This window comes from Pseudorasbora parva, chromosome 11 (genome assembly GCF_024679245.1).
Source record: "Pseudorasbora parva isolate DD20220531a chromosome 11, ASM2467924v1, whole genome shotgun sequence".
In the NCBI taxonomy this organism is placed as follows: Eukaryota; Metazoa; Chordata; class Actinopteri; order Cypriniformes; family Gobionidae; genus Pseudorasbora; species Pseudorasbora parva.
In genome coordinates, this window is record NC_090182.1 from 26,169,588 (window position 1) to 26,194,853 (window position 25,266).

The following is a 25,266-nucleotide window of genomic DNA, read 5'->3' on the forward strand; positions in this document are numbered from 1 at the left end:
TGAGAGGTTTGCAGAGTTTTTGCTGAGTAGTGAGGGATGGTGTTAGTCAAGCAGCTGGAAACAGAAAGAGTGAAGAAAAAGAGGGCAGGAGGAGAAGAAGAACAAAACAAGAGACGCAGAGAAAGGGGGATGATCATATCCATATGGTGGAGCTTGTGTTCTTCACTTCCTGGAGAGAGAGAGGGAGACGAAGAGAGAGGCTAGAGGAAGAGAGAGAGAGAGAGCTAGGAAGCCAACAAGGAGTGAGAGAAAAACAACTGGAAGCATAGCAAAGTAAACTAGATCATCTGAAGCTGTAAGCATATGACCGGGAGAGAACTGCAGAGACTGATTCAAAGCATGTGACCATGATTTTGTTACAATGTGATTGTGAATGGGACAGGATGATTTATTCTGAAGATCACCAGGAGGGATAGAAAGGCAGGACGTAAGAGACTGAAAGTTCCTCGGGTTAATGCACCACTGATGACGTGAGGTCACTTAGAGGAATTCAGGTTAGTGTTTTAGTTTTTTCTGCTCTGTCTTCCTCCTCTGCCATCTGGAGCTGTAAAGCACTTCCTTCCATTTGCCGGGGGACCATCCGTTCCGATTTTACATCTGCGTTACGACCCTCATGGTTTTCAATCATTTTTGTATATGGAGTCCAGATCTGATCTTGTTGGCCAGCCTATGGCTGTAGTTAACTGTCCTATACAGTAGTAGTTTGCAGACATCAGCTGAAGTTCTCAGAGGGGAGTTGCCTTGCCCTTATAAGGCGAAACCAAACGAGTGGAAAAGTATTTGAATTTGTGGTGGTAATACCCCACTGCCTTTTCATGTCTGCGCAATCTGGAGCTGGTGCTTTTCTTCACTCTTGGTTCCTCTTCTTGGAAGCATTTGCACTGAGGATGTTCGCTGCCCGACAATAGGGAGCTTTTGTAAGGAGGGTGGGCAGCATGTGTATGAGTGCTCTGTCATGAGCTCTCACAAGTGGAGTCAACTCAAGAGAGGAGGAGGCCGTCGTGAATCTGCCCTCTGGCCAAATATGCATCCTGCCTTTGCAATGCACATGCTCATGGAAGGGCAAAGAGTATAAACAAGAAGGCAGTTTGAGGCCGTAACACTGCTGGATCTGACTTTGCATGCTCGGCTTCTGACGGAGAGGGGATGACAGTGTGGACCCCCGGTTTTTGTATCACTGGAGAATGAGATGAACAGCAACAGCATCTTTCAACTAACTTCATGAACTTTATCCGCTCACATTCACACCTGTTTTTTTTGGAAATTAGACTGTAGGACAGTCTGCTAGAACACTTTTTTGAAAGCACCATGACAGCAGCGGCTTGGTACCATCGGGACATTAGCCGGGTGCAAGCTGAAGAGCTGCTGGCCCGTGCCGGGATAGATGGCAGCTTCTTGGTGAGGGACAGCGAATCTGTGCCTGGAGCCTATGCCTTGTGTCTGCTGTAAGTACAACACCTTTATGCTGCACTACACAATTTTTGTCTAGGTTTGCAGTCTGACGAGTTAAAGTTGTCAAAATTCAGAGCCAGTTTGAAGATTTTGGGCCGTCAGAGTTGACAGAAAATCATGTAGTGCTAGGAACTGACTTAATTTTTTTAGCTTCAGACTATAATACAACAGACAGGCTTTATATTTTGAGCTGATTTAATCAGCTGAGATTGTTTTAATTTGTCATGCATTTCCTAGCAATTTGACAAATGTACCCAGAATGTATTTGGCACCACACCCAGCTGTCCATCCGCAGCACTTCCGGGTGATGCACACTGACATTTTCGCATATATCGCAGTAGTTGCCAGATTCTCAAGAAGTCAATGAGCTATTGTAGCCCTCTCTCTTTAGTCTGTGCATGTAAGATGGATTTTACAGCCATGTGTCTACCTTCGCCATCAGGTTTAAGCAGAATTTTGGCAAGACTGTCACTTCGGCTACCTTTCAAATAGTTTAGTGCTGTCTATCTCAATACATTTGAGCTCCAGGAGATGAGACTTAGTCTACAGCAGCCCCTCTTGGCCCCACTTGGTCACCTTTGTTCATGCCTCAGTTTTCCCTGTTTTCCTCCTGTCTCTGGCCTCTGTAGGAGGGAATAGGCTCCAGTGACCGCACTGCTCTCGCTCCACTGCGGCCCACAGCCAGACACATTCCTGAAGGCTGAGCCCTCCAGCTTCAACTGCTCTCCCTACTTTCTTTCTTTCTCTCCCCTTTATTCTCCTTTTTGCTCGTTATCTGGTGCTGGCTCATTCTTTCCCTTGCTCTCTACCTCATCTCTTCTCTCTGAAACAGTTCACATGCAAAACATCTACTCACACAGTCGCATCTCACTTCTTCCCTGTGCTTTCTTCTCTTGTTTTAGATGACATGTAAACAATGAGCTTTCTAATTGTATCTTCATTGGGCTCAGTTAAATGTGTGCCAGGTTATGTGGCCAAATACAAATGAGCACAAATACTGGTTTATCTAACCTCTGATGGGCAGAGCAATATGATCTTGTATGATATGACACATACTGAGGACCTCAGTGACCACATTAAGAGGTTAAATTGTGTTTTACTGTGGCCTTACAGATGGTTTTAATGAGGTATTTATATATATGCTGTGTGCACAATTTGTTTCATTAAGCCACACAATGACCGATTTATTAGTACCACACTATTTGTACCATAGCTGAATTTCTATCAGTACAAGAAGAATTGTCATTGAATTGTTAAAGATGATGAACTTTATGGTAATATTAGAACAGTTTACATATATTTCTTTGATACAATATTTATGAGAGAGTTTTACTGAAGATAAGAGATTCTGTCATCTACTCACCCCCAACTTGTTCCAACCTTGTATGAATTTCTTGATTGTGACGAAAACACAAAAGAAGATATTTTGAAGAATATGGGTAACTAAACAGTTGTGGGTCATCATTGACTTGCATAGTATGAAAGAAAATTACTATGAAAGTAAATAGGGTCCATTAACTGTTTGGTTACAAACATTCTTAAAAATATCTTATTTTGTGTTTGTCAGAATCAAGAAATTCATACAGGTTTGGAAAAAAAATCTATAAATTTAAATTAAAATGTAATTTTTTGTGTGTGAACTATCCTAAGAAGATAAGGGAAAAGTTAGATGAAGAAGTACTTTATAGGGACCCATTTTTTTAAATTAAATTTTGTCATCATTTACCTAACCTCATGTCGTTTTAAATCTTTATGACTTTCTTCTTCTGTGGAACATATAAGAACAGTTTTGGTTACCTTTGTCTTCCATTGTATGGATAAAAAAACATTTCTGAAAATATTTTGTGTTTTTACAAAAGAAAGTACAGGTCATACAAGTTTGGAACGACATGAGGATGAGTAAAGGACCGAATATGTTTTTTTTTGTGAACCATACCTTTAACACAAACACAAGACAATATATTTAGAATAGCTTCATAACACTAAAAACCTATGCGGTCAGAGATGATTAGTTGATGAATAATTTTTGAACTCTGCAGAAGATGTGGGTTACTTCCCCCCTCAGAATGAAAATTCGGTTATCATTTACTCACGCTCAATGCTTTAAGTTATCGGTACCATTTATTTTAATCTGTAACGTTCACACAAGTTTGCCGGTACTCTGACCGTCTTAATGGTGTGCATATATGTAAATTACAACTGTGGCATGTTGTAGTCATAGTTTGTAAATGATTAGGTTGCTATTTTTCATAACAAATGCTATAGATACATTTAAGAAAAAAAAGTTAATATTGGCCAAAGCATGGCAATGAAGAGCCATCAGTGGTATTACCTTTAATTAAATCACCATTGTAAAAAATGCTTTAGTTAGTTAGAATTAAGAGCTTTAAAGTCTGGACCTTCTTGAATTAATAACTAAACAGTTAGTTTAGACAAAATTTGTTTAGTTTAGTCCCTATGTGTCAAATGTGTTCTAATAATGACATATATATTAGGAAAAACCTGGCTTACAGATATTAAAAGAGAGGACGGGAAATTTTCAGTATAATACTTTTTTTTTCTTCCACTAAGTTAAGTTAAGTTAAATCAAGTTAAAAAAGAATGTCCTTCTGTAGAATGAGTTAAGAATGAGTTACTCCCTTCTTTACAAGTCTTCAGAATCCTAAAAAGGACAAAAGCACTATAAATGTGGTCCATATGAGGTCACTGCATTTTGATAAACATGAGAGAATGTACATTTTTGGGTGAACTATGGCTTTTATTGTCTTTGATTCAACAATCTGTCTGTTTTTTTACATAGATTCCAGCGACATGTTCACACATACCGAATCCTCCCTGATGCGGATGGATTATTGGCTGTACAGGTGAGAAGACATAAGACTCTGCTAATCATATCCTGTTGGGCAGGGTTACTTTTTAATGAATTTTTATTTTCACATACAAATTACTTGACATTCATTGTTACTTTTACTTCTCAAAAAAGGTAGGAAATAAGAAGCAGTCTTGTCTGCTGTCTGAAGCATGCAGCTGCCTAGTTTCAAAATGACCTCAGTGGCACTTGCTCTCAATAAAATGTTTCACACAGATTCCTCCTGCACCCACGCTTCAAATCCAGTGGGGAATGACAGGAATGGGTTTGTCTGTCTGTGCGGAGATTAAAATATGTGTGACATAATTGTTTCTGGGCATGCAGCTAGATATATTTTCGTTTCTTTTTTTTTTCTTTTTTTTTTACTAATTCTTTATTATGCATGGTTAAGGCATGTTGGTGTTTCATATAAAACACTCTTCTAAAAGGGTTTGTAATTTTAAAGGTGACTTTAAAATGCCTCTTTCTTATCTTAAGCACATATTTGATACAATAACAGTCATATTAAGTTGTTTTAAGTGTTGCTTTCTGTTGTAAAAAAAAAAGAAGAGTAATTTTCTGAATATTCTCCCCCTCCTAGTGTCTGATTTCCTTTAATCGCTTTTCAAGAGCTGCACTCTTGGAAGGAAAACATGCTGCTATAGATATTTTAGGGGAAATAATTGAATGTTTTTGCCAAAATGGTTTCATCGACCATACTCTGAAAGTACAAGGTTCTAAAAAAAGCCATTCAAAGAGATGGTTATTTTATTTGTCATGATGCCTGATGGTTTAAGTATGTGTGTGCGTGCCCCTGTTTGAACAGTGGGTAGCTGGCCAGTGGCTGTTTGTGGTATGTAGAGTTTGGCAGAAGCTAGAATGAGGGCATCATAATGTAATTGTATCTTTGGTCCATAAAACGGAAAAACTTAAATGTTTTGGGAGTTACCCTACCTAGACCAACTTCGTGTTGTTGAAAACCTACCAGTTCTGCCTTCCTTTTTTAGTTTACTCAGGATATAGAGTCTCAAATAATTTTTTGCCATGAAAGTTTAATATGTCTGTCAGAATTCCAAATATTTGTAGTTTAATAAAAATGTTAGCCAGTTCTGAAATATAAGTAAAAAATGTAAAATGTTTAAAAGTATAACATTTAAAAAAGTTTCAGATCTCTCATCATACAAAATTTGTAACAAATGTTTTCATGCATTTGATGGTAAGATTTTTCCTGTTACTCTTTTAATACACTAAAGTTCCCTTATGCTGTCATGCTGTATATTTGATCTGTGAATCTATTTGTGTTGAGGTGTGTGTGTTTTTGTTTCAGGCCACGCAGGGAGTGCAGGTGAATTGTTTCCGTACTCTTGGTGATTTAGTTGTGGGGTATCAACACCCACACAAAGGTCTGGTGGCCCCTTTGCTTTACCCTGTTATGCGTGAATCAGAGCCCAACGATGAGAGCTCAGGTAAGACGGGATGGGAAGCATAGTGAATTCCAGACAAAACTTTATTTTTAAATAAAAAAATAACAGAAACGTTTGATAAAGAAGTTTGTTCAGAAGCACTTCAGTTCACTGAGTGCATACGTATATCCTCCTACTTTAGCTTTTGGATAAATGATGAAAGAATTAAAATTTCTTTAACAACTCTCGCTGTCTTGTGCTGTGTTGAAGGGACATTTTAGTATGTAGTATTTCAGAGTACACCATTATTAACTTAAATAAAACTATGCTGTGAATATTTATCTATTTTATTTTATCAATCTATTTAAGTTTTATTACATATTGTCTTGCATGAACAACAGTGCCGTCAATAAAAAGATCAAAGTATCACAAAATAATTTGTACTTCACAGTAATGTTTCTGGTTCATTTAGAATTCGACATAAACAAAAAATCACTAATCAAAGGAGTCAATAGACCTTATTCACAGCAGCGCCTTTAAAAAAAAAATGGGAATGGAAGCAAAATGTTTGCTGAATTTGGAACCGCATACTACGCTTACTATATCTTTCTGTGGTAGAAATAGAAAGAGTATTATGATAGTATGAGGTTCCGAATGTGGCTGCATCCGAAATCACATACTTCCCTACAGTGGGCGAAAAACAGTATGTGACAAAAGAAACTTGACCGAATTCACATTCACATGCAGAAAGTACCCGGATGACCTTCGTCTTCCAGTGAGATTCTGAAGTGTGCATTCGATGACACTATCCCATAAGGCCATGGAAGAGGATTTATGAATGGGAGGGTAGGCTTTGATGAACTGACACTGGTAGGTCAAGTGATAATGACAACAGGGCAATGTTGTCAATGTAGTATGTCCAGATTACATTCATAATACACACATTCATATACATACTTTTTAGCGGCCATGAAGTAATTACTTATTCAAAATAAGTACATACTCAAAAGACATAGATCTCTTCAGTGGGTTGCACTGCTATTTAATGTGGTTTTGGATAGTTCTGCTGACAAAACGAAATGTCAGTAGACAAAAAAAAACTTCAGACAACATGAGCTGTGGAAAATAAGTTGTCCAGGAGCTTCATACTACAGCTTTTTACAGCAGATGCCATTGAAAACACAGTAACCCTGCGTCCCAATTCGCCTGCTATCCATACAAAATAGTTTTCGAAAATAGATTTAGTATGTTGAAAAGTTTAGTATGTTGTAAAGAGTATTCCAAAGATACCCAGATGGTTTACTATTTCCGATCAGAATTGGAAGTGCGGATCGATGCACACTCTTGCCCGCAACCCATTGCTATTTGGACGAGGATTCGATTAAACTACACACGCGGATAAAAAGTGTTAAAATGTTTTAAACATGACGGATGTGCAAGTCAGATGGTTAAGTAGAGAGGTTTAGATGAAGGTTTGAGTGATCAATTATCAGTATTTATCCTGACGAAAAGATATTTATTCAGTGCTATCCACATTATATTTCACCTGCAGCAGCATTAAGAACTTTTGTAATTACACGTTTGGCCATTAACTTTTAAAGGCATCATTATATTTAGACTGCAAACACACAAGGAGAGTCTCTGCATTAAAGACCCACACAAGGGCAGATCAATGTGCGGCTACATTTCTCTCCCATATGGTAGGAAATTAAACTGAATGTGGAGGATTTGAACTGTGATGATTGACGGGGCAGTTTAAACGGTGATGGGACACACGTAACTAAGCAACAGAGTCCATTAAAGATGACGATGTAGTATGTCCCGAAGCTTGCATACTTTTCTGCTACACACTCAAAAGTATGTACTTTTTCTTCACAAAAGAGTATACTTTTAGGACGTAGTATAAGTAGGTGAATTGGGGCGCAGCATAAGTCTTACCCTCATAGCCTTCGAATAAGGTCTATTGTGAACTCCAAAACCACAAGTTCAAGGCTGCTTTGTAGGCTAAATCCTTTTTGATAGGTTCATTAAAAAGAAGCTGTTCAAAAGAGACTTATTAATACGGTTAAAAATATGGCTGTGTGCGCATTATATTTGATGAACCCGCATAAGGACTCCAAACTGACACAACGTTTTCTCGACTAGATTTAAACTTATTGTTGGACCATTTCATCCGCAGTCCTGTTAACAAAGTGCATATTATATTTTGTGTGTGAGGCCGCTGTGACAGTTACATTTTTAAGCTTACATACAGGTGTCTTTTCATTGAAGATGGTGATGATGAGAAGCCAGGTTCAACATTTGCCACACCCCCAGCACGCGCAAAGTCCCCTTCAGGCCACCCTACAACTTCCAGTTCAGCAGCCATTCATTTACTTCTTCAGAGGCTTCAGGAGCTCAGCCCAAATAGGTACATTCATTCAAACATGACCTATGGATCAATATCAAACTTTTCAACATCACACAACACTGTCTGTGCTCATAAATAAATGTGTGAAAGCACTATCATAATTTTTCTCAGCTCATTGTACCAATGTTTACCTCTGCAGTTTAGGCTGTGAGATCGTCCCATTACTAGATGAGTATCTGCATGGTAATGTGTGCAAGGACCTGGAGAATGTGAAAGCGGGTGCGCCAGGACTGCAACACTTTCAGTGTATCCTCAGCCGCGTGTGCGACAGCCTGCACAGGTGCCGTTTCGCTAACATCATGTCCTTTCACATGCTGCAATTATTTGAAAGAAGAACATTTGAATAATGACTGGCACATGTCCTGGCAAAAAAGTTTTCCCTGATTTGTTTATCACAGTGAGATTGACCAGACACTGTCTAGTTTGGAGACTTTGGCGAAAGTGTTTGATCATCCTAGCGGCCATCTCACCTTCCCCACAATGCAGGTACATCCCTTTGTGGTTTTACACAAACATAAGACTAATATAGTAAGCTACTATTTTTCAATCAATCCTACATGTCTTTAGTTTAAAAAAGGATTGCACGCTTTGTGGCTGAAATGGGAACCAGAACAACAAATTCAAAGTTTTATTACATGTTCAAACAATGGGATCTTTACTGGTCTTTGCAAAGACAAACATCACCATTACTATTGCTCATACTTCTTATTAGAGATTTGAGCAAACCCTTGAGCCTAAATATTAAAATTTAGTGTATATTTAGTCTTGCATCGATTGTACTACAGACTTAAATTGCTCAAATCATGTAAGTTTTCTAAGTGATCTGACTGGCGGATTTGTTTTTCCGCTGGCGGATGTTTACTTGGGTTGGAAAAAATCCTTAGACCAGTGGTTCTTGACATTTTTGATTTGAAGGCCCATCATTGTTCAACACAATATTCATTGATATTCATTCAGTTAATTCCTCTGATATTTATGTTGTAATTAATTACGTTTAAGTTGCTTGTTTTCAAACTTTTTTTATTAACACAAACTGGTGTTGATATTAATTGACCACAAATAATTTTGTGCTTTGAGAAAAGACTATAATTTTTAGTTCAGTTTACTGTACATCTTGATTGTATGTTTTAGCATTTCAATAAAGTTATATTAATATATTGATAAATGTTAACTAATTGTGTTAATATTATTAATGTATACATTTAAATTATTTTAAAGGCACAGTATGTACGTTTCTTTGCTAGAGGTTGATTATTCAAAACAATCGTAGCTTAATGATGGGCTAAATGAGTGTGGAATCATGGGAGTTGTAGTCGTGACTCTTCACCTCCACAGCCGATGGAAAGGAATCCGGGCAGAAATCATGTTCATGAATGAGCGAATGTACTAAAGTTTTATTAACGTTATGGTGGTATGAAGCAGGATGAGCCGAGAGCCCTTGGGAGTGAATGCTAGAGGCCTGCACGAAACACCAGTCTCTGAGCTTTTATAATACTGCAGTCGACCTCTTCTGCTGTTCTGCACTCTATAACAGTGATTTGGTTTCTAGTTGGTCGCCTGTCTAATAAAATACATATTAAAGTGTATTTGATGTTTCCATAGTTTCTACGGAAATCAAGGGTAGCACGGATATAACGTCATTGACACGGTCCGATTTCTCTGGATTTAAACATTGGAAATGTTTGGGATAAAGTAAACACGTCAACAAAATATATAACATTGTTCTAATGGTTTTTGTATACTTTAATCTAAAAACCTTACATATTGTGCTTTTAAGTCATCCTGCATCCCCCTTGGGAATGTTCTGAGACACCCATAGTGGCTCCCTGGTGAAAACCAGTCCCTTAGACCAGGGGTTTTCAAACTTTATGATGCCAAGGACCCCCAAATATGATGAAACCTTTATGAGGGTCCCTTCATAAAATCCATGTCTATATTTTTATGAATGGAAAAAACATTTAATCTGTTAGACAAATAGTTACATTTAGATGTTACATTATATATACAACATATTGGTTCCAAACTTAAATTAGCAATACTTACTGTTGGATGTATAAACCTGAAGAAGAACGTTTTAAATTAAAAATGATTTGTATAAGCAATTTTCACAATAAATGTATGTAAGCAGTTTACACACTGTGTAAAGAATATCGCCCTTCAACCCAACCCAGCAAGATAAAAGGGATTAGAGTGAGAAAAACTCACTAGAAAAATACAAAGCAAACATATACAATTTTGGAAAGTATGTATACGGCAAGAAAAATGTAGTGAACTATGTGAAGTAAAATGTTTGGTAGATTTGATCCATTTTTGCTTTCTCTTTTTATTCTCTGAAATTTTCTGGGGCCCCTTTAGAACCTTCTGGAGGACCCCTGGGGGTCCCCTAACCTTAGCTTGAAAACCCCTGCCTTAGACCCTATTAGGGATCAGAATATTATAGAACCTTGAGCTCTTTTGACTTGTGTCAGTAAACAATTGTATAGCAACCACTCAGAACACGTTTGCAACCTTGCAGCACACCTTAGCAACAGCATAGCAGCACTGTGCACAAACCACAGCACCCTAGAATTATATATAGGTTACTTCTGTATTTTGGGACCTATTGCTCATATATTCATGTTTTCTCATTAACTCTCTCTTCATTAGAATACAGGGAAGAGCCCTGAAGAAAACATGGATAATCTGCTTCTCAAGCTCACTACCCTGTGTAACCTGCTGTCTTCTCTGGAGAAGAGGGTAGAGACATATAAAAACAGCATGCATGAACACAAACCACATAAATGTCATCCTTCTGCATTTCCTTTTGTAATAATGATAACGATAGCATGTCTTTTTCAGGTTCTCAAAGCTTTGCAAGAAGCTGTAACCAATCACAACTTATCTTTGCAACCTGCCACTCCTCCTGAGGCAGTTACAGCTACCAAAAAGTTTGCCCGACCCAGTCCCGTCCACAGTTTTCAGGTAGCCCAATGTCTATCGTCTTCCTTGAAATGTTCATTTTTTAATTATGAGAGTGTTTGCATTTATTTATGTACATGTCAAGGTCAAGGTGGTCAGGTACGGCAGGCAAACAGTGTCGGTAGACATAGATGAAGGAGTGCTGCTGTTTGACAAGAAGTCTGGCTCATTTGGTCTGGAGACTGTCACCCACGACAGGAGTGAGTTTACCTTGCCTGAAAAACACTAACTTACTTTAGTCTCCATTATTATAATGCAAGGCTAGTAAATGCCATCTAATTCTTTTGTTTTAGTCGTGCAGTTGGTAAAGTTTCAGAGAGGCCCTGCCAAACTAAAGATGGTTGTTGACAGTCATCACAACCCGCCAAAAGAACTGGTGTTTGAGAGCATGAAGGTGAGGGGGAGAAGACTTGAATTGGCTTACCTAAAATGACCTAAATCTAAAGTACTGATGTATCTTGACCAGAAACGTGAAGCCTTCTGTCGACTGCTGCAGCTTATGAAGACTGCTCACTCTCAGCAGTCTGAGCTTGATGTCATCTCTGTGTTTGTGGGCACCTGGAATATGGGTATCAATATACAATATATAATTAGTCATAAAATATTATGGCCTCAACACCTGCAGCTAAATATTTTATTGTTGTATCTATATTTTGCCTGCAGGGGACACTCCTCCACCAGCTTCACTACAGACTTGGGTTACTTGCTGTGGTTTGGGTCTCACCCCAGATGAGTCGGTTGCCTCTCTGCCTCATGATATATATGCAGTGGGCACTCAGGACAACCCACAGGGCGAGAGAGAGTGGGTTGAACACATTAGAGCCACGCTTCGGAGTGCAACCAACATTGACTTCAAACAGGTCTAACATTATACAAATCAAAACCTTCATAGGCCAGAACACTGTTTCTTCTTATTAAGTGATCACATATCTCTATTAATCATTTGATTCCATTTAATTTTGAGTGTGTTACAATGGTGAGAGGAGATTGTGAGTGTGTTTTGTTTATCTCCTGTAGGTGGCAGTACAGTCCCTTTGGAATATCAGACTGGCTGTGTTTGTGAAACCAGAGCATGAAGGACGTATCAGTCAAGTAAACACAGCTAGTGTAAAAACTGGCCTAGGGAACACACTGGGTACAAATCTTCTTTATTAAACAAACAAACAAATACACTTACTAATGAATAAACTCTCCTTTTTCTCTCTCGTATCACCTCCTTTATATCCTTTGTCTTGTAGCCAAAGAAAAACAAACCAAGTGATAAATAAATCATCATCCTTATTATTATTATTTACGCTAGATTCATTTTTTGTCTTGGTGGTTACAGGAAATAAGGGAGCAGTAGGAGTTTCTCTTCTCTTTAATGGCACCTCAATGGGCTTTGTGAACTGCCATCTGACTTCTGGTAGTGATAAAGCACTCAGGTATTCATACACATATATCTATATTAGAGCAGTGGATCTCAAACTTACAGGACCACTAACAGCCCAAATTTCATTTACACATTACTTTTAAGGATGGAATACAGTACACTATATGACTTTTAAAATGTTATACATAACACTTAAAGGGATATAGTTTATCCAAGAATGGAAATACTGTCACCCTAAAATTATGGTCAAAACTGAAATGACTCACCCTTGTGTCGTTTCAAACCTGTAAGACCTTCATTCATCTTCACAAATGAAGATCTTTTTGATGAAATCCGAGAGCTTTCTGTCTCTACATTGACAGCTACACATCTGACACTTTCATACTTCTTACCATTCATAAAGAGATTGTAAGACTAATCTATATGAATCAAGCAGTTAAGTCCAAATCTTCTGAAGAGACTCAAACGCTTTATATGATGAAGAGATTGAATTTAGGCTTTTATTCACATATAAACACTGATCAGCAACATAAACATAAGCTAAACGTAACCTGCTTGACACAAAAGAAAAAAACTCCTGCAGAAGCTCAAGCATGCTGTGCCACACTGCTTCTTCCACATCAAGCGAACTTGCTTTAGCTTCTGTTTACCACAGCTGATGTAATATACACTCACCTAAAGGATTATTAGGAACACCATACTAATACTGTGTTTGACCACCTTTCACCTTCAGAACTGTCTTAATTCTACATGTAATTGATTCAACAAGGTGCTGAAAGCATTCTTTAGAAATGTTGGCCCATATTGATAGGATAGCATCTTGCAGTTGATGGAGATTTGTGGGATGCACATCCAGGGCACGAAGCTCCCGTTTCACCACATCCCAAAGATGCTCTATTGGGTTGAGATCTGGTGACTGTGGGGGCCTTTTTAGTACAGTGGACTCATTGTAATGTTCAAGAAACCAATTTGAAATTATTCGAGCTTTGTGACATGGTGCATTATCCTGCTGGAGGTAGCCATCAGAGGATGGGTACATGGTGGTCATAAAGGGATGGACATGGTCAGAAACAATGCTCAGGTAGGCTGTGGCATTTAAACGATGCCCAATTGGCACTAAGGGGCCTAAAGTGTGCCAAGAAAACATCCCTCACACCGTTACACCACCACCACCAGCCTGCACAGTGGTAACAAGGCATAATGGATCCTTGTTCTCATTCTGAATGTCTCAACAGAAATCGAGACTCATCAGACCAGGCAACATTTTTCCACTCTTCAACTGTCCAATTTTGGTGAGCCTGTGCAAATTGTAGCCTCTTTTTCCTATTTGTAGTGGAGATAAGTGGTACCCGGTTGAGTCTTCTGCTGTTGTAGCCCATCTGCCTCAAGGTTGTGCATGTTGTGGCTTCACAAACGCTTTGCTGCCTACCTCGGTTGTAACGAGTGGTTATTTCAGTCAAAGTTGCTCTTCTATCAGCTTGAATCAGTCGGCCCATTTTCCTCTGGCCTCTAGCATCAACAAGGCATTTTCGCTCACACGACTGCCGCATACTGGATGTTTTTCCCTTTTCACACCATTCTTTGTAATCCCTAAAAATGGTTGTGTGTGAAAATCCCAGTATCTGAGCAGATTGCGAAATACTCAGACCGGCCTGTCTGGCACCAACAACCATGCCACGCTCAAAATTTGTTAAATCACTTTTCTTTCCAATTCTGACATTCAGTTTGGAGTTCAGGTGATTTTCTTGACCAGGACCACACCCCTAAATTCATTGACACAACTGCTGTGTGATTGGTTGATTAGATAATTGCATTAATGAAAAATGAAACAGGTGTTCCTAATAATCTTTTAGGTGAGTGTATATAATGCTAATTATAATATAGATAAAATAGATATGTGAATAAAAGTCTAAATTCACTCTTTTCATCATATAAAGCAGTCGTGTCTCCTCAGAAAATTTGGACTAATCCGCTCAATTCATGTGGATTAGTTTTACGATCTATGAAATCTTGGAAGTGTCAAAGTAGTCGTTACATAGCTGCCAAATGGATTTAATAAAAAAGATCTTCATTTGCGTTAAAAAGATGAACAAAAGTCATACAGATTTATAACGATATGAAAGTGAGTAATTAATGACATAATTTTCATTTTTGTGTGAATTAACCCTTTAAAAATGACCCTTGCAATAAAAATACAATAAAAATGTATTATTATGATAATAATAATAAATTTTTTCTTGAGCACCAAATTAGCACATTAGACTTTCTAAAGCATCATCTGATACTCAAAAAAAGTATCATTTTTTAATGAACAATATTACTCTGTTATTGTCGTTTGGATCAAATTAATTTAGCCTTCATAAGCATAGGAGACTTCTTTTTTTTAAACGTATTACTGACCCCAAGCTTTTGAACGGTAGCTTAAATGAAAGTGTCTGTTTTGCAATGTTCCTCTTTCTTGTTTTAGGAGGAACCACAACTTCCAAGACATCCTCAGACTTTTGTCTCTTGGAGAAAAGCAGCTCAGCACTTTCGACATTAGCCTTCGTTTCAATCATCTCTTTTGGTGTGGAGACCTCAACTATCGTCTGGACCTGGATGCACTGGTTACACAGCTTATAACGGCTTTATTTCTGTGTAGATATTAGTCACTCCAGCTTTACTTGTTCCAGCTTTTTATGAACTGTGATCTATAGCCATTTAAACATTGCTCCAAGGAGACCCCATTAAGCGCATTGAATCATCTTAGTTGTTCTGTGAAACCTTGTGCCCACTTATATCATATATTGAAGGACACCTGTCCCTGACCGAGGTTTCTCTTTTGCAGGACATATTGAAGCATGTTTCAAAGCGAGAATTTGAAGAGCTGATGTGTGCAGACCAATTGACCAGAGAGCGACACAGAAGAAAGGCCTTTTTTAACTTTAGTAAGAACAGCATCTGCTTCTCCACTTCCATGGTCACCATAAACACGCCAATCAATAGATGAGGTTACACAGCAACATGTGGGCTAAAAAAAGCATTAACGGACACTTTTTGTTTTTGCTATCTCTGTTAAGAGGAGGAGAAGATTTTGTTTCCACCCACCTATCGGTATGAACGTGGTTCTAGAGACTGTTATCTGTGGCAGAAATACAAGTCCAGTGGGGTAAGACTTGTCTTTTTCATTTATTCTGTCGCTTCTGTTGATACTGAAATTACTCAAACATCACATTTACACTGTAAATGGTATAAATTAAATGGGGATATGATTGTGATGATCACATGTGACAACATAGGAGATTATAGTTACTTATCTTATTTTACAATATTTTGTTTTATCAAAACTATATAAACTCTCTTTAGGTGCAAGTCAATGGGCCCTCATGGTGTGACAGAGTTCTGTGGAAGTCCTACCCAGAGTGCCACATAACCTGTACCTCATATGGTATATTTTATTTCTTACACTTCTTATTCTCAAGTGTTTGTCAAATCATATAAAAAAATGAATAATGTAGCAGCCATAATGTGTTGCAGTTGTTTAGTGCTTTGTCTTAATAATACATAGTGGCTATGCAAATTCCTTTTTTGGTTTGCACTTTAGCTTGCCTCGAGGGGAGAAAATAAACCATCAGACTGCTATTTTTGTAGCATTTGTAGCTACCATGCACAGTAAAGGTTTACTTTGGGTATTATTGTAGGTCTGTGGTCCACAACCAGAGTCATATCCTGTCAGTCTGTCTGCTTTAAACATGTGAATTCAGACTCCTAACCAAAGACTTCAAACGTACAATATGCCAGTGTATATGATGACAGAACAACACTGACCAAACGCTTAGTATTTTATAACTACCTCACATTAGTATTTTAATTAACTATTTAAATGGCAGAATTCAACATGATGGGAATTAGATGTCCAATTCAGAGGATGGCTTGTATGCTTGCTGTCTCATTACATAAAAATCTCCACATTACATAAGAAATCTACACAGCAATTGCAGCATTAAGAATTGGATGAATTTTGTAAACATGTACCACAAAATGGGAAGTGTTGATAAGAACAGAGATTAGAGACTTGAATGAATAGGTAGGACTTTTTGGCATGCTCATTAAAATCGTAGGCCCTGTTTACACCTGGTATTACGATGCGTTTTGGTCTATCAGTGGGCCACTGTCCTGCAGAGTTTTGCTCAGTCCTGCCTGGAGGTTTCTAGTGTGCCTAGTAAGACCTTGATTAGCTGGAGCAGGTTTGTTTAATTGGGGTCGGAGCTACATTTTGCAGGACAGGGGTGTCAAACATTACACAAAATTTCAACAGGAAGAATCGCCTACAACTCTGTCTACAAACTACATTTCACAATAAACCACACTCAAGAAGTGATACAGGAAATAACATAAGATCACGCGTGAGACATGAATCCTTAAGCGGGACTAGATATCTTCCTGTTAAAAATGGTAGCTGACATCCAAGTTGTCTGTATGCTCATTTGCAAAAAGAAAAAAAGGAGAATATGAAGGAGAGAATGGTAGCTAGCAGAAGCCATGCTTGCTCATGTTCTGTTGCAGGTCTATGACTCCTCCCCTGAACGTGCCCTTACCCTGTGTCTTGCTCTTGCATTTGCAAGGTTGTGGCGAAAGTAATTTCCAGTCAAAATACATACTACAGGATGTCAATAGCGCAGTCAACAAGTCGCAGACAGGTCCAGGTATTTAGCATGCTAAATATCTCATCAGCATAGGCGTCGGCATGGCACTCTCAGATCGTGTCTTTGATAACACGCACTATGCAATTGTCACTCGTGGGAAGAAGTATCGATTTGCCTCCTTTTAGGCATTCGTCTGGGATTTCTACAAAACTACTGGCAAATCAGGGCTAGTGTGTACCTGTCAAAACTGACCAAAAAAATGTATGTAGTAATACAACAAATTAAAATTGATTGTTTGGTTCTGTTCATCAGGATGCACAGATGACATCTTCACTAGTGATCACTCTCCTGTTTTTGCAACTTTTGAAGTCGGTGTGATATCACAGTTTCCCAGAACAGGTATGTTTTTTCATCTTGTGTCATTGAGAATTAAGTTTTTGACCTTTAGGTAATTTCATAACTCGAGTTATATTAAGGGTTGCTGAACATGCATTTCATTAAGGAACCACCATTTCCGTTTACCACTAAACACATTTTTTTCAAGGCTGGTTTTAAAGCTGGTTTATTTTAACAGCACCCACATGAGAAAGCCCTAAAACTATTTCAGCTTTTAGAAAACAAGGGTTAGTGGACCCAGAAAGTAAACTTCTGTCATTAGTTACACACCCTTATGCCATTCCAAACCATCCAATAAACACAAATAAAAATATTTTAATAAAACCTGAGAGTTCAGAACAATCTTCAGTGTAGGGGTGTACAATGTACATTAATGAGCAAAAACATTATGATATTATAATATCACAGGTGAAGCGAATACCATTGATAAGCTCCTAACAAGGCCACATATTAAGTTCTTAGATGGTAAGAAAACAATCAGGTCTTGTAATCAACATGTTTGATGCAAAAGAAATGGGCAGGAATACAAATTCTGAGCGATTTGAAAAGGAGCTAATTGCTATGGCAAGGCGACTGGATTGGAGTATCTCTGAAACAGCTAGGCTTGTGTGTTGCTCCTGGTCAGCAGTGGTGAGAATTTACCAATAGTGGTCCGAGGAGGGACAAACCAGGTGTTGGGAGCCCAAGAGCAATGAAGACCAGCCCGTCTTGTCCGAGCCAACAGAAGGTCTACTGTTGCACAAGTCACACAAAAGGAATGATGGTTATGGGAGGAATCTGTCAAAACACTGCATATCAGCAGACCAATCAGAGTGCCTATGATGATCCCTGTTCTCTGTAGAAGGCAGTGGAAGAAGCCTGGGCTGACAAGTTTTTTAACATCACAAGGAGAGCCAAGTATATGTGTGCCGTTTACCTGGGGAAGTGATGGCGCCACTGTGGGACAATGAGTGCGTTGCTCTGAGCAATGATCGCCTAGGGAACCATGCGTCTGGCTATTCATGTAGATGTACATTTAACAAGTGCCACCTACCTAAACATTTCTGTAGACCAGGCACACCCCTTCATGACAATGGTGTTCCCTGGCAGAAGTGTCCTTTTTCAGCAGGAATGGTTTGAGGAACATGATGAAGAGCAGGTGTTGCCCTGGCATCCAAATTCCCCAGATCTCAGTTCAATTGAGCATCTGTGGAATGTGCTTAATAAAGACAATAAGTGGAAGATCCAAGCAGATCCAAACTTATTTAGTCAAAAAACGAAATAAGTTTGGATCTGCTTGGTGCCAGAAACCACAGGACACCTTCAGGGGCCTTGTAGAGTCCATGCCTCGGTGGGTCTGAGCTGTTTTGGCAGCACGTTGAGGACCAACAACATATTATTAGTCATAATGTTTTGGTTCATCTGTCTATATCGTCTATGATAATATCATGATTGTTGTTTTAACATTGTGTGATACGACATTATTGAATATGTCCCTCGCTTTTCAAAAATAACACATCTAGAGGGTGCATGCTTGCACTGCATGATTTAGTCTATTAAAATGCATTTACAATGCCCCCAATATTCAAGATAAGAGGGCAAAAATAACTCTCTTTTATGTTTATATAATTTCATATAGTTAATATCTTTTTTTCTCTCCAAATATCAACATGATAACAAATGTGATATTGATATACAACAGTTCAATTAACAATTGAACCTACTGGCAGTTTTAACTTCACTTTTTTTTTTAAATGCCATTTCAGATGGAGCTTCTTCATTTCCTCTGCATTCAAAGATTAATTTGGTTAATACTTATTTCATTTGATTTGACAGAATTTGACACAAAATTGGATGCATACATGCATTTATGTAAAAAAAAAAAAAAAAGTTTTATAAAGGTAAAAATGGCAAAAAAAATAATTTCTGTCACTGCTGCAAACTGAACCGTACAGAAAATTAAGAATATCAAAAACTTTAGATGTCAGCTGTCCAAGGCAGTCCTAAACCTGCTAAAGTAATAACACAATAAACACACTCAAAAAATGCCTCTAAGTATCGTTATCAAGAAAATCCCAGAAAAGAGATATCGTTTTTGTCAACATTGCACACCCCTACCTCAGTGGTTCTCACACATCAAACAAGGAAGTTTGAGTTTACATTTACAATAAAGTATGTGTTTGATGTACAGTATGTGCTTTGATCAGTGTTTATAGCATCAAATCTTAATTAAATTATTTTAATAAATCTTTATGAACCTTTTGACACATAAACATTTTAGTGGAATGGACTTTCAATGGAGGGAGAGAAATCTCTCACATTTTATTGAAAATAACTTTTGTTTTGAAGATGAACAAAAGTCTTATGGCATTTGGAACACTTGAGGGTGGACATGAATTTCATTTTTGGGTGAAATATCCCTTTGACAAATACACATATAGTGTCATAACCATGCCACAATCCTTTTTTCTCCATCTCTGTGGATATAGACTCAGGTTCAGAGAGAGCCAGCATTGAGCTAGAGGCGATTGAGGCTATAGTGAAAACGTCTAGCAAGGCCAAGTTTTTCATCGAGTTCCACTCCCGCTGTCTAGAAGGTATTTGGTATCTTTTGTGTAATAATCAATCAGACGAGTGATCATGCAGTGCTTTCCTGCAAGTCTGTTTCCTTTGGAAATGTCAGAAGATCATGAAATAATTGTGACAGTTCATTTTTTTGTGCTTCTCCTTCTGTTTAGAGTCTCGTCGTTCTGCCGAGAATGACTCACAGTGCTGTGAGGTGCCAGGGTTTCTCAAACTCGGCTGGTCTTCTAAACAGTTTCCCAAGGTTGTGATAGATATCATTTGGCTCAGTGTGATCATTTGAAGCTATGCCTAGTTTAATAAAAATTGGATACTTTTGGTTGGAATATCTCTTTTGCCCCTCCTTTTTTCAGTTCCACCCAGTTTTCTCGGATTTAGAGCATCTCCGGGATCAGCACTTGCTGTTGTCTGTGAAGTCATGTGATGGCTTTGAGTCATACGGTAAATGGTCAAGGTCATCATGTCTGTTTGAATGAAATATTTCTGAAACAGTGGTTTGGATTTTAGAAACCATCTCCTCATAATCAACTAAATACCACATACTCACATTTATAGTGAATTAAGGACATTTTGTTGAACTCCTTAATGCTGTTGAATCATTGATCATATGTAATGAGAGTTATGCCCTTACAGGCGAGTGCTGTGTACCTCTTCGCTCGGTAACAGGGAAATCATCGAATCCATTTGAGACATGCTTGACTCACAGAGGAGAAGAGATGGGCTCTATTCGAGGACGAATCAGGGTCTATGTACCGCCAGACCGCCGAAGGATCCGGGAAAGGGTCAATGGTGGGTTATCCACATGGCCTTTCAATATCTTTTCTTTACATTTGCCCTGTACACTTTCCCCCCTTAAATTTCTTCCTGTTTTAGATCCTCCTCTGCCCTTGATCTGTTTTTACTTTTCTATCTACCGGCTTCCTCTTTTGGCTCCTCGCTGCCTGATCTTGTCCAGATGCATCCTGACTTTTTACTAAAATATTACTCTCAGCATGATGCACTCTAAACACCCAGTGACTGTGCCACATAATATTACGAAATTTAAACAGTTTGACATGAGCCATGCCTTCTGCACATTACAGAGTGGCTCTGTATTGAGAAGGATGAGAAGGAAATTACGAAGGACCATTTGTTTCGCCCTTCTTCCTGTGCATTCCCCACCCAGTGAGTTAGCCCTAAACTAATAAAGAGTGTTTAATTAATCTACGGTAAAGTATTTTTATTCACACACTTCCACTAGTCTTTTCCATTGGATGACTTGCACTTCATGTTCCCACTGTAGAGCACCATCAGACTCGTATATGGCAGCTCCAAACAGCTACACCAATCCTGCGTACTTCATCTTTGAGGGGTTGCCTGTATTGCAGAGAGTCGAAGAGATTCCCTCATCCAGCAAAGAATCACAATCACTAGGGGCCAAAGACACTGTGATACAGCTCCCTAGAGTGACTGGAGGTCACAGCCATGTCAAAAGGTCTGCTCGGAGATCCGACTTCACAGAGATTGAGATTCCTGGCTCCTTAGCACACTATAAACCATCTTGTAAGACTCAAAATGAACTGTCGTTGACTGCATCCTCTTATCAGCTTTTCCCAGGTCCAGATGTTCCTAATACATCCCCAAATCAAAGACACGCCACTTCTTCAAATCTATCTTTACAGTTGCAGTCCCATAAGAACAATTTGACACAGGGTTCAGTATTGTCAGTCAAAAAACTCACAAACCCCTACATGAACCATTCAGGTTTTTCCCGGGACATACAGACGCAACTCAACGAAAAAGTCAGAAAGGACTATGACAGGTTACATCAAGGGCGGCCCATGCCAATGCAAAATGGACCGAAGCTATACCCCTATGTGTCCACAAGGATTCCCGTCAAAAAATCCTCAGTACCCTGGAATGAAGAGCAGCCAACTACAGCTTTGGGAGACAACTCACTTACAGCTCTCCAAATTGCTAAATCACTAAGTGAAGTGGATTTTCAGCCAGTAGACAGAAAGTACCAATCTCATGACATGTCATCTCAGCAAAGGCATCATGGATATGATTATGGTTTAGCAAGTGAGAAAAACTACAGCTGGGAGAAAGAGGTAAGCTGTGTAGCTTTCAGTTATGGGTTATGTGGGATTTTCTTTTGCCCTTTGCTTTGATAAATACATAGGCAATTTGTGTCTGCAGGTGTCAGTCCTACATGGAGCCCCAGAAACAGTGTGGGAGCTGCTCAGTACTCTGGGTTTGCAGCGTTACACGCTGGACCTCAGCCGTAATGGCTGGGATGATCTTGATTACTTCAGGTAAGGTTGATGTTGATGTGGCGAAAAATCTGAAATAGACTCACGCCCATGTGCTTTAGTTAATCAACTAGTAACCGACTCTACGCAGAAACGGTCAATACATTGCTAAGAGTGTGTTCTTTTCTTCTGCAGTGGTATTACTGAGGAGGAGTTGTGTGCAGCTGGTGTGTCTAACCCATCTCATCGACGAAGAATTTTAGAGAACCTTCCCAAGATCTGGGACTGAACATAAATTGCCTGAGAGACCATCAGGTGTCAGACTATAAATGGCAAGCTAAATATTTACATTTCTAATAAAATTTTTTATCCTCCTTTGTAATTTCAAAAGTTTAAATTCCATTCATAATAAAGCTCATCACACCAAGTATTCATTCTGTCCCTGTGGTCCTAAACATACTGTGTGCAATAAACTACAGTACAATACATTCTAACCATCCAAACAAATATCTCTTTAATTGTTTATTCTATGTCGAGCTTCTTGATACTCATACGTAGATACTGTGTATATAATAGCAAAGTCATCCCTGTCTTATCTAAGCATTAGCTGTGAAATGTTAAGTTGTAATTCAGTACCTTGTCTGAAGTGTGTATCACAACTTGTCTATATCCCAGTTTTGAGCCTAGTTACTGTATTTATTCATAAGAGACCCCAATCTATATACTACCTTTTAAAAGTGCATAAACTATCTGTTTGCTAAATGAGTCAGTTGGTCCTTTTAAGAGGAATGCCTATTTTACAGGGATGTAATTGCTGTTCTCCCATTTACTTAAGGAAGGAGATAACCTCATGGAGGTTTAATGCTAACTTGAACAAACATAAATGATTTCCAGTGTAGTCTTACATCGCTGAGCAACTGTAAATATTACCTGCAAAATCAGGTAACAGAAGAATAACTCTTCACATCTTTTCTGAACATTGAAGTTGTAACCTGATTTTCTTACAGAGATTTAATACAGAGAGTAAAATTCAGTGTAAATGTCATTTTATTTGCTTTTTATTCTTATAAAACTATAAAACTACCAAGGCCAACTAGCTACGCTCAAATGTATGACATTAACTTGACCTTAAATGAATTCTCCCACTTACATACCGGTAGTCCTATAATCTTCTTTTTTCCCAAGTAGTGCTTTATACTTGTGTTTGTATATTTGTAATTTGGTAAATTATGTAATATTATGTTGGGCATGATTGTTTTATAAAATCAGTAAAAAAAGAGTGATTAAAGTGTTTTTTTTTATTTATTTAAGTCAAATGTTACTATTAAGTGTCAATATTTAATCATATTTAAACTTAAACAAATATGGTACAGAAGGTTGTTTGTACAGAAACAGGATCTTTGAGGACTATGAGTTTGTAATGACATCAACATGTCTTAAAATGTCCAGAGATATGTATTGCAAGCATAACCTGAGAGAGAGAGAGAGAGAGAGAGAGAGAGAGAGAGAGAGAGAGAGAGAGAGAGAGAGAGAGAGAGAGAGAGAGAGAGAGAGAGAGAGAGAGAGAGAGAGAGAGAGAGAGAGAGAGAGAGAGAGAGAGAGAGAGAGAGTTGGATAAAGTTCAGCATGAGTTCACAACTTCACATCCTTGTTTGCTCTCTGGAGAATGACTTTCAGTGTGTCTGGTTATTACATCTTTGCTTATCACAAATATGCTTTCTTTCCGCTCTCTCAAAAAATTGTCCTTCCAGTAGCTTGTGACTGATCTGGACTCTTTCTATCTGCTTTGTCGTGACGCAAATGAAAGCGGGTGGACAGTATGTGTGTATTCTTCATCACTTTCCTGACTTCACCTGTCAGTCATTAGATTATTATGTAGGCCAGAGATGAAGAGTGAATCTGAACTAGCTGTATTTCCGATGACATACAGTTCACATCTCATTACTGAGGAGGCATTGTCCCACTCAAATTCCTGTACAATTTATGCACTTTCCCGTAACTCCTCTTGGACTAACCCTCAGGTCAGCACTGCAAAGGAAGTGGGTCTTACCGTACCAACACCACAAACAGCCTCCCCAGCTTTCACACAGCTGATTTTTTTTTTTTCAAGGCACATGACGTAAATTGTAATTTAATATGCTTTTATTATAGCATCCCACGGCAGGCGTTATAAGTCAAACTGATTTGAAAACTATTTCACAGATTATTCAACTACAAACTACGCAGTTTATTACCACAGCCAACATCATAAAGCCATTGTGTGAATATTCAATGTGAACTTTAACTTAGAAAGGCATAGCAATAGCAGTCATGCACCCTGTTATGACACTCTAACTGATCACTAGCAGATAAAGGTCTTCCTTGCAGTAAAGTTTTGCCCAGTACATTTAGCTTTCCAGACACTTCCATGTTCACTATTATATTGCAGATTATATTGTTTAGTATTTACCAGCACATCTGTGTTACTGATTATTTTGAATGTAGCCTACATGTTACTAAAGAATCAGTTTCGGCGTTAACTTCTGTAATACAATTTCCTCTTTGGCAACCACTCATTGATCAAATGGGAATGTGTTTTAATATTTTTTTTTTTTTACAAAATATTAACTTTAGTCTACTAAATGCAAAATTCCCATAGAACTTTTGGGAAACAAACCTAGGGCCTACATTTTTTATTATCTGTTACTGGATACTGAAAATAATAACTTCTTTGAAATTATTCATTCAACATGTGGGATGTAGGCCTATGCCTATATACACAATTGCTTATGTTTTTATTCCACACAATCACATGATGGAAGTGAAACATAGGAAGTATAAAACAAAACTAAAATGTTCTAAAATACAGTGGAATTAAAATATTAAGTTGCTGGTGTCTTTTACAATTTACCTTCAAGGATTTGATCATAAAAATGGGCTGTATCATTGAGAGGCAACATTGTTTAAAGGGCATGTGAGATTACTAATGACTTTCTACTGTCTGTGTGATGGGCATAGATGGCAGAAACT

At 38.3% G+C, this 25,266-nt stretch overlaps 1 protein-coding gene across 1 annotated transcript; it reads left to right on the forward strand.

Annotated features, from left to right (window-relative positions):
• Positions 1-23,441, forward strand: inppl1b (inositol polyphosphate phosphatase-like 1b). The gene is made up of 27 exons (XM_067457608.1): positions 1-1,445; positions 4,253-4,316; positions 5,628-5,766; positions 7,975-8,113; positions 8,253-8,393; positions 8,512-8,599; positions 10,760-10,849; positions 10,952-11,074; positions 11,157-11,271; positions 11,365-11,465; positions 11,538-11,640; positions 11,735-11,931; positions 12,089-12,206; positions 12,399-12,495; positions 14,911-15,049; positions 15,271-15,370; positions 15,503-15,591; positions 15,789-15,870; positions 17,381-17,467; positions 19,933-20,040; positions 20,182-20,270; positions 20,380-20,467; positions 20,660-20,815; positions 21,109-21,190; positions 21,309-22,116; positions 22,205-22,320; positions 22,453-23,441. Exons 1-27 carry the CDS (start codon positions 1,309-1,311, stop codon positions 22,544-22,546), a joined length of 3,690 nt encoding a protein of 1,229 aa, XP_067313709.1. The 5' UTR covers positions 1-1,308; the 3' UTR covers positions 22,547-23,441.
• The last annotated feature ends 1,825 nt before the right edge of the window (positions 23,442-25,266 follow it).